The 9575-nt window shown below is 31.5% G+C and overlaps 1 protein-coding gene across 1 annotated transcript; it reads left to right on the top strand.

The window, feature by feature from the left end:
* Positions 1–1086: 1086 nt before the first annotated feature.
* LOC129234073 (dual serine/threonine and tyrosine protein kinase-like) lies at positions 1087–9337 on the top strand (the record flags this gene model as incomplete). Its single annotated transcript, XM_054867963.1, has 6 exons — positions 1087–1243; positions 2053–2215; positions 3312–3395; positions 4116–4365; positions 6038–6193; positions 8771–9337. Coding segments are annotated over 6 exons (887 nt in total), but the record flags the coding sequence as incomplete, so codon positions are not given.
* Positions 9338–9575: the final 238 nt, after the last annotated feature.

Genomic DNA, 9575 nt, shown 5'->3' with positions numbered 1-9575 from the left:
CTCAATTTACGCGGTTTCGATTTACGCGACATTTCCGTGGAACTTAACCCCCGCTTAAAACGAGGGTCTACTTAGATTTACAACAAAAAAGTGAGTTGCCCGTTATGTAGACCCATTAGCAGATAGAATGCAAAGTTGGATTTCTAGAGTTTGAAATAAGTTTTCTGAAGCGAAAAGGTAATATGCTTAATCTATTTTTCCTGAAAAATTGACCAAATGTTAAGCTGCACACATCCAGTTGAGTTGAGCAGAACTTTAAGAACTACAACAAATGAATTGTTTGCATTTGACTTTTTAGGTTTTGAAAACATATAAGCTAGACTTTCTTTTTTATAAGTACACTGATACTTACATTTTTCTTCCCTCTTTTTAAAAATTAATTCAATTGATGAAATTCTTAATTTTATTATTGCAAGACAAGAAGCAAATAAGATGATTTTCGTGCTTGTCATCCTATTTTTTTCATTTGTTGTAGTTTTTTAAATTGTTGGTTTTATTTATAAAGTATAGTATTTTTTTTTTGTTCACAACTGCATTGGATAATAAGTAACTGATCAAAAGCATCATAAGTTCATGAAAGTTGTGTGCATTCTTTTACAAATATCTAGTGAAATTTTACTGTTATTTTGTGTTCACATTATTATAATCTAATAAAGAAAATTAGACACGGTGTTATTTTTTAGAAACATTATGTAGAAAACTAAAATCTATAAATAAATTGCCGATTAATGAAAAGTCTATGTATTTTCTCAGTGGGATCAAATATCATACCCCCCATGTGAGGATCATGTATCCCTTGATGTGGGGATACATTATCCCTTTATGAAATTATTTTACCAAAACTATCTGTTTAATTCAAAAAAAAAAAAAAAAAAACCTGATAATTTGCAGCAGAGAAAAAATTGAAAACTAAAGTGAGGATCAAGTATCCTCAGTCTCCCCTACTTTTTCGAAACAATCTAGGATTTTTTAAAAATGTATGTGTTTGTATGTGTGTATTTATGGTCATTAAAAATATTTAGCTAGGTATTTTCTTTGCATGCATATTTTTTCATCATTGATTTATATTATATTTATAATTTTTAGGAATGCCTCAGATTGGTCGTGAGATTGGAAGAGGCCAGTATGGTGTTGTTTATGCTTGTGATTCATGGGCAGGTTGTTCTCCTTGTGCAATTAAATCAGTTGTTCCTCCAGATGAAAGACATTGGAATGATCTTGCTATGGAATTTTACTACACTCGGTAAGTTATTCTTCTTTGAAGTGAGAAAAAATATTAGTAATAATAAGCGTAATAAATGTGTTTTGTAAGAGTTGGTATATGTTTTAACTGGTGCGTTTTGGTTTAACTATAAAAGTCGTAAGTTTTTATTACTAGTATACTTGTAAAACTTTTGGTGTACCTATGTTTTGCTAAATCATTTATAATTTGATACTTTCCAGGGATTTTATTTTTTTGGTTCTGTTTCCATGCATTTGATTTTTAATCTTGTAGCTCTTGAATCCAAGTTTTGGATAATGTAAAAGCACATATTTTCACGAGCTATAACTTTCCTGAAAACAAAGATATCAGTGATTTTGCGAGTTGAAAATTTCACAGATATATGAACAGAGCTGAAAGTTGAAAAATCCGCCACAGAAAAATATTTTGTGAGGCTTAAATTTTTGCGACTAGGATGAGCTCGCAAAAATTGAAACCTTGCAAAAATAAGTGCTTTTACAGTCTATAAAACTCATTACATTACAATGTTTATTTTATAAATGCTTTCATAAATGTGTTTTTGGAATAATTTAATAATTGAAAAAAAAGGAAAAAAATTTTTTTTTTCTTTTGTCTTTCAAAAATAAAATTTTAATAAAAAAAACACATAAAATTTATGTGCATATTTATTTAAAAATTTTCACTAGTCTCCTGATTTGTCATAAATTGTCAGTAACATTTATTCTATGCAACAATTGAATTAAGTTTTTTAAAAAGTTAAATTCACATTGAAACTTGATTTTTTAACTAAAATATGACTTATTCTGTCTCCATGCAATTTTTACTAACAGGAGCATCCCAGAACATGATCGCATTGTACAAATCAAAGGTTCTGTAATTGATCTCACTTATGCTGGAGGTAGTACGCCAGCTGTTCTGCTGGTGATGGACAGACTACAGAGGGATCTCTACTCAGCACTGAAGATGAGTTTGCCTTGGAAATGCAGGTTACAGGTAAAGTTTTTGCTTGCATTAACATATCGCCCAAGGTCAGTAACGTCACTAGGGGATGGGGAGATGGTCGGCCGCTTAAGAGTTTATAATAAATATTAAAACTTTTATTCTGAAAACTTCCCCATATATCCTAGATTATATTTTACTAAATTTCAACTAAAATAGAGTACAATGTTGCAGGGAGGGAGTAGTTGTATTAATATATCTCGGCAAATTGTACATGAAATGCATTCATAATTTATACTTTTTTAATTTAACAAGAATAAGAAACCAACTTCATGTTTGTATAAAACGAAAATATTTTTTTGTTGGTGGGATGGGGGTAACACTACAAATTTCGGACCCCCCCCCCCTTTACACTTGTGCTAGGAATTCCATGGCCTAAGTATATATATACATGCATGAGTTTATTTTCTTTCTTTTTTTTTGCAAAAGTAGAAGTAAAAATTTGTATTATGGCCACTGATCTATATAACCGAGGGGAAAGTGATCTTACCAGTTTGTTGTTGTCAGCTTCCTACGTGTAACAACTCGGAGTAAATGAGTCCTCAGAAAATCATAAAGTTTTAATAGAATTGACATTTCATTTTAAAACTACCACTCTTGCATGTATAATGTGTTAATTATATCATAAAGAATGAAAAGCTTACATTGTGAATTTTGTAAATTCGTTCACAATTCAAATAAAATAACAAGTTGGAACAATGTCTCTAATTAAATCATGTAAAATATCTTACTTGCAAAATGTTTACTTTCTGTGTTTACCCGTTTAAACAGCATTATGCAGTGCATAGTAAAAAAAAAAGCTCTTATGGGCATCAGTCAAAGGTCGCTCTTGCAGAATTCCTGTCTGGAGGGGAAGGGGTATGTGTCCTTCTATTGTGCTCTACCCTCTATGGCAGAAAATGGTACACGTGCTAATAATATAGCTCAGTAATCATGATTGTTTTTTTATGTTATGCTTGAAAATTTTCAAAAATGTTGACTGATATGAACTTTCCTTGTAGCAGCTTGATAACATTCATTAAAACCTTTATTCATACATATGATTTTCCATTTTCATACAAATTTGCAATGACTATTCTTTATTTTGCAGGTTGCTTTGGATGTTGTGCAAGGTATACGTTTTCTGCATGGTCAAGGTTTAGTGCATAGAGACATCAAACTGAAAAATGTTTTGGTAAGGAATGTTAAAAAATGTTAGGTCTCCTTTTGTACTTAGCAAGCTTTAAAAAAATATTTTTCCTCATAGTTTATTTTGCTACTTCCAAAACAGTTTAATAATTTTTCTGTCTGTTACATGGCAGTTCCAGATAGCATCCTTTCATTTTTATGCCAAACAAAGGGGGGAAAGCGAACAAAAGTTCATTGAAAGTTATTAGGCTGGACATTTAAAGTCCCGTGCTTGAGAGATGAATAAGGACTTTATTTAATGGCAAGAACAGATCCAGAAATGTTTCAAGGGAGGGGCGGATTGATTTTTGTTTCTTACTTTTATTATGTAAAATGTATATAGACTGACAATAATGATCACAAAGGTTTCAGACTTCAATTCCAAAACATTTCCGGGGTAGAACCCCAAACCTCTCTTCTCAACATCATTAAAACTCGCCTAAAAATGCATTTTTTGAACTTAAATATCAAAAACATATTTGTGGAAAGTCCCTCAAGGGAGGGGCAATGGCCCCCATCGCCCCTCCCTTGTATCCATCCATCCATGTTTAATGGAAATTTTGGCGTGAAACTGGATAACATAGAATATGTTATAGTTCCTTATTTGGGGGTGGGGGGGGGGGGTCCTGAACCATCTGTGTTGCAGTTCTGATAATTGAAGTAGATTAAAAATCAAAATGTTCTTTTTTATTTTATGTTTTCATGAAATTAACCTTTTCTTTTCTAGTTGGACAAGCATAATCGTGCCAAAATCACTGATCTTGGGTTTTGCAAACCTGAAGCAATGATGTCTGGTAGTGTAGTTGGAACGCCTGTACACATGGCTCCAGAGCTTTTCAGTGGACGCTATGATAACAGCGTGGATGTATATGCATTTGGAATTCTCTTTTGGTACATATGTGCTGACCATGTCAGATTGCCTTACGTTTATGAGCAGTGCCAGAGTAAAGACCACCTTTGGAACTCTGTTAAAAAGGGTAGGAAATATTTTTATACATTTATGTAAATCAAGGTATTGTAAAAATTATTTTCTCTGAAAAATGTCTTCTGTTTAGATTTCAATGTCATATTGTCATGGTATCCAGTATTCGGTTTTAGGAATTGGAAACTTAATTATTAATAACACGTGTCTGTGAGATTACAAAAATGTTTCCATGTTATAATAATTAAAATCTACAGTACTGTTATTCTTTCAAGAATTGAAATTTAGTGGGGTGAATATTAAATTAGTGAAAGAGCAGTCTAAACATACAGTTCGATATCTGAATTGAAAATTCTAGGTATTAAAAAGGAAATTTAAATACAATGGTATACAATGGCCTGGCTTACTTTAAGTATGTAATTTCAATGATTAAAACTGGAATTGTTTTCTATGAGTTGGCAAGTTCATTCATTAAAAAAAAAAAAAAAAAAAAAAGGTATGTGATATTGATTGACATTAAAAAGCAAAACCTGATGAATATTTAGGATGCATATACATGAATGCTGATTTAAGTGTCTGGTCAACAATTGATGAAATATTATCCTAAGTTCAAAATTCACAAATAAGAATGTATGAGATGAAGTGGAATGGCGTGTTAAACTGCGATATTGGCATTTTGAATGTAATACACATACTGTTTCAATTCATTTGATTATTTTTACTTCTTTCATTTTTTGAAAAATAATTTTCTAAGATTCAAGAAAAATCACGATATGTAATTGCAAAAATGAAGTAATTTAATTACAGTCCACACACCTGGAAAATCATGGAAAAGGGGCCATGGATTTCGGCCATGATCGAATTTGGTCGTATAAAAAAAAGTTGTGATTTTCAGCAAAAAAATTCATAAAACATGAGCACTTACTGTTGGTCATAGATTTTGGGTTCCAGAACATACTTACTTAGCAAATTTATGGGTAAAATTAATGCATTTTAGTCCTTTTTTAACCCTTTAATGCACCAGTCACGATTATTCACTCATTTCAAAATCGTTTACTATCTTATTCTACCTCAAGGAAATTAACAGTTTTGAGGTTATCACTATTTTTAACCCATCTTAAGTTAAAATTTTGTAGTTGAAGACTTCACTCTCATCATTTTGCCACTGCCACTTGAAAGTTTGAATTTGTCTCTGAACCGATTCCACAAGTTAAACTATCATTAAGTTTTACCAGGGTTTATCTTAAGTTTATGAACAGTTTAAAGAACAAAGTGAATCAAAAAAGTTAAGTATGTTTAGAATAAAGATAAAATATGTAAATCATTGAATTTTCATTAGTTGTCTGCAACCTTTCCTAAAAATTTTGGCGATATTATCTTGTAAATTTGTTATTAAATGTCTGTTGTCTTTTCAAAAACATAATAATCACCAAATGGCAACATTTTTTAAATGGTTATTTTTGAAGATTTCAGTTGTTTTACATCCTATTAATATTTCAATTGTTTTAAATAACAGATGCCTAGATTAATTATTTTTTCTGTAATTTATTTATTTATCATGAATTTAATTGTAGTATTTAAAACTAATTGGTAATTGCATATTTTCGTGGAAAAATGCTAACTTTTAAAACTTTACATAATATTATAATTTCACAACATTTTATTCACAATTTTCTGTAAAATGAAGTTAGAAATAGTTTCCCATTCTAAATTTTTCATTCAACCAGGGGCAAGGCCGGAACGTTTACCTCAATTTGATGAAAACTGTTGGCGATTGATGGAGGAATGTTGGAATGGTGATCCTTCAAAACGACCCCTCTTGGGCGAGGTCGAGCCTCGACTGATGGAGATCATACAGCATTATGAGCAGAATCCCCTTCTCAGTGCGTATTCTCTTGTTAAATCCTCTTCTTACGCAAAGCTACGTAACAAGCGTACTAGCGCTAAAAATAACATTCAGGCTCGACATAGAGCGACTACTCACCCACAACAAGCATGACTCTTGCGGCTGCCCGATCGCTTAGCGCTGTCGGACAGCTGCCCTTTTCATGAACTTCTACGCGAAGTCTCTGCTCAACTTGACTCAATTTCTGACAGGCTTGCTTCTCGAGAACGAAATGCCTTAACTGATTAACACCAGCTTGCTGAGCAAAAGTCATCTAACTGTTTTTACTTTTTTTTTGCTTTAAAAAATGTGCTTAACATTCCTTCCATATCTAAAGAATTCAAATTTGACTTCTTTTTCCAAAGATGCTGTGTTTCTAATATGAACATTTTAAATTTGATAGTTTCTCAGTTTGCTAACACTACTCTTATTTTTAGCTATACAAAATGCTGTGTATTTATAAATTGCATTTCTATGTTTATTAGGAGTAATTTTTAAGCTAATTTGTGTTTGATATTAATCTTTGAAGGTATTTAATAAGTTTTAATCTTGAACTTGATTTGTTTATGTTTTGAAGTATTTTGTGTGGGAGAGAAAAATCCTTATTGTGTCAATTTTGAGATTTGAGTGAAATATCAATTGATACTTCATATTGTGATACATGATGGTTCCTTATATTCAAATACATCACAATCAAAGACCAAAGTTTAAAATCTCCGGAATAAAGTGCAAATATAATCAACTCTCAATAACTCGAAGCCTTATAATTCGAATATTCCTTAATCTTGAAGTTTTCATTGGGTCCCAAACTCTTGAGAAGGCTTTGGGAACTTCCTTTAACTCGAATTACAAATAACTTCAAGGTTTTAGCCGGTCCCTTGGGACATCAAGTTATCGAGAGTTGACGGTACGTGCATAAAAATGTCATGTCTGTGCAAATGGATTGAGCAATATAATTTCAAGACTGTTGAAAATTATTGTATTTTAACTTAAAAACCAAAAACTTTTATTTTTAAGTTTTAGTGGAGGAAAGTAGTTCAATGTCTTCTATTTTCAAATTATTTTTAACAACATTACATATTTAGATTTTTTTTAAAGCACCTTTAAATTACAACAGATTTTGTCTAATTTAGCTAATGTATCTCAAATGTGTATTATTGCACCTACTCATGGCGATAACAAATACTTCTTTTCCCATGCTGAAATATCCATTTCCCCCCTCAATATTACAGCATAATCACTAGTTTTGAATATGTACAATACATTGTTTTACTTTTAGTCAGATACTTCATTGTTTAAACTTTGCTAAATAATGTGTACTAAATTAATGTGACTTTAGAATTATTTAGAAAAGTACTCAAGAGACAAATAAAGTGAGATATTTTCTTCAGCTCTCTTATAATCAAGCTTTCTCCTTTTGCTTATGTTAAATGTTAAGCTTTGCTTTCTTACAAAAATATTTTTTTTTTTTCTGAAGATGAAACTAGCTATGTTTAGTGCACTATTGTTTATAGTCACAATACATATATGATGGATCTCTTTAATTGCTGAATGTAAATTAAATTTCTTACGTTTGTTGCATTCAGGTTATTTCTGTTTGTTCTAGCATTTCATTTACAAAACATCAAGATACCTCCTTGACAAGTATCTATAGTTGAGGCAAACCTAATTTTGCAGCATCGTGAAAGCTACGCAGATCCTAATCCTCTCATTACTATTAGGAGCAGTCAATAAATAACAAGACAGAGGCTATAAAACAGATTTTATTTGACATTCTTCAAAATTCTGACCAAAATTGTTTTAACACTTATCCAACTGGAAAATTAGTTGCATAGTTCCGTGCTCATAAAAGTCCTTTGGCTGCTACCGGCAAAAAATTACGCACACTCCTTTACTTCATTGTCCAAATGGAATAGTTGTACCCGAAGTGCCTTCTCGAGTTCCCCAAAGATGTAGTGATAGATCTGGACTATAAGGGGGGTGGCTCAAGATTTCTCACTTAAATTTCCATTAAAGTTCTTTTTTTGCTTTGGGTTGTGTAAGGTCCTGGTGAACTTTCACGTGCTGTCATCCTGTTTGCAGACAGCAAACGCAAAAAAAAAAAACTTTTACGGAAATTTAAGTGGGAGATCTTTCCCTATGTGATCCCACATCTTTGGAGAACTCAAGAAGGCCCTTCGGGAACGACGATTTCATTTGGACGATGAACTAAAGGAGTGCGTGTGTAATTGATGCCAGCAGCAGCCAAAAGACTCTTAAAGCACGGAACACTGCAACTAATTTCCCAGTGGGGTAGGTGTTTAAACATTTCGATCAGTACTTTTTAAGAATGTCGAATAAAATCTGTTTTAGTCTCTGTCTTGTTATTTATTGACTGTCTCTAATACACTGCCAGGTTAGGTTTGCCCCAACTATAATTACTTTAGTTTAACTGTTATAAGACATAACTTTGCAAGTTATTTATTCCCATCTTTTGTAGCTGCTTATTAGTGCTATCTCTCTCCCCCCTTCTTAGCCTTGTGTTTGTCAGTTTTGGTGTGTTTGTCTAATGTGATCTTTCCGTTATGCTATTTAGGCAGAGTCTTGGAACAGAAAGAAGTGAAACTCTTTTCAACCAGTCCTTATGTCAATTTGGAATTTGCACCTGCGTGAGCAATGTTAAGAATAATTTTATTTCATACAATTTTTTTCTGGCAAATCTATCTTTGTAAGAGCCAACTATATGCTCAGATGGTATAGAGATGGAGACAACTCAATGTTTACTATGCAGTTTTGTGATTAGAAAAGTATTTTTTTATGACTGCAAGTTTTGTACATTTATCTGCAGATATACTGGTATTTTTCCAAAAAAAAATATCCTGTGTTTTGTGTAAAATATGACTTTTATAATCTACCCCTTTTTTTGTTGATTTGAATTTTTACCATGTATAAATGTAAATTTTGTAAAATATGTAAATAATAATTATAGGCTAATGTAAGCAAATTAGTTTTGTTTTAGATATTTTATCTATGTTAAAGAATCAAAACTCTTTTATGTACTGTTTAGATGTACAATTTGTAATGGAACATTTAATTTTTCAAACCACATGAACTTATTTTTAATACATATTTTAACTGATAATTATTTTTCAGATCATTTTAATGTCTTAAACTTTTTCAATTTCTAATTGCAGAATGTACTTCATTTATTCTTGTTAAAAATTTTAAATAAATTTTTTTTCAAAACTACTCTTGTTAATTTCACTTCTTATCAGTTTTATACACCATGACAAGACTTTTTTTTATTTCGAAGAATCTCTCTCTCTGTTTGATTCCTTGAAAGCTTTGTCTGAAGGAAATAAGCAACACCCCGTAGAGCTTTTATAACATGTTAATGTTGA

The sequence above is a fragment of the Uloborus diversus genome, unplaced genomic scaffold (assembly GCF_026930045.1).
Source record: "Uloborus diversus isolate 005 unplaced genomic scaffold, Udiv.v.3.1 scaffold_973, whole genome shotgun sequence".
In the NCBI taxonomy this organism is placed as follows: Eukaryota; Metazoa; Arthropoda; class Arachnida; order Araneae; family Uloboridae; genus Uloborus; species Uloborus diversus.
This window is presented reverse-complemented; position numbering and strand designations above follow the sequence as displayed.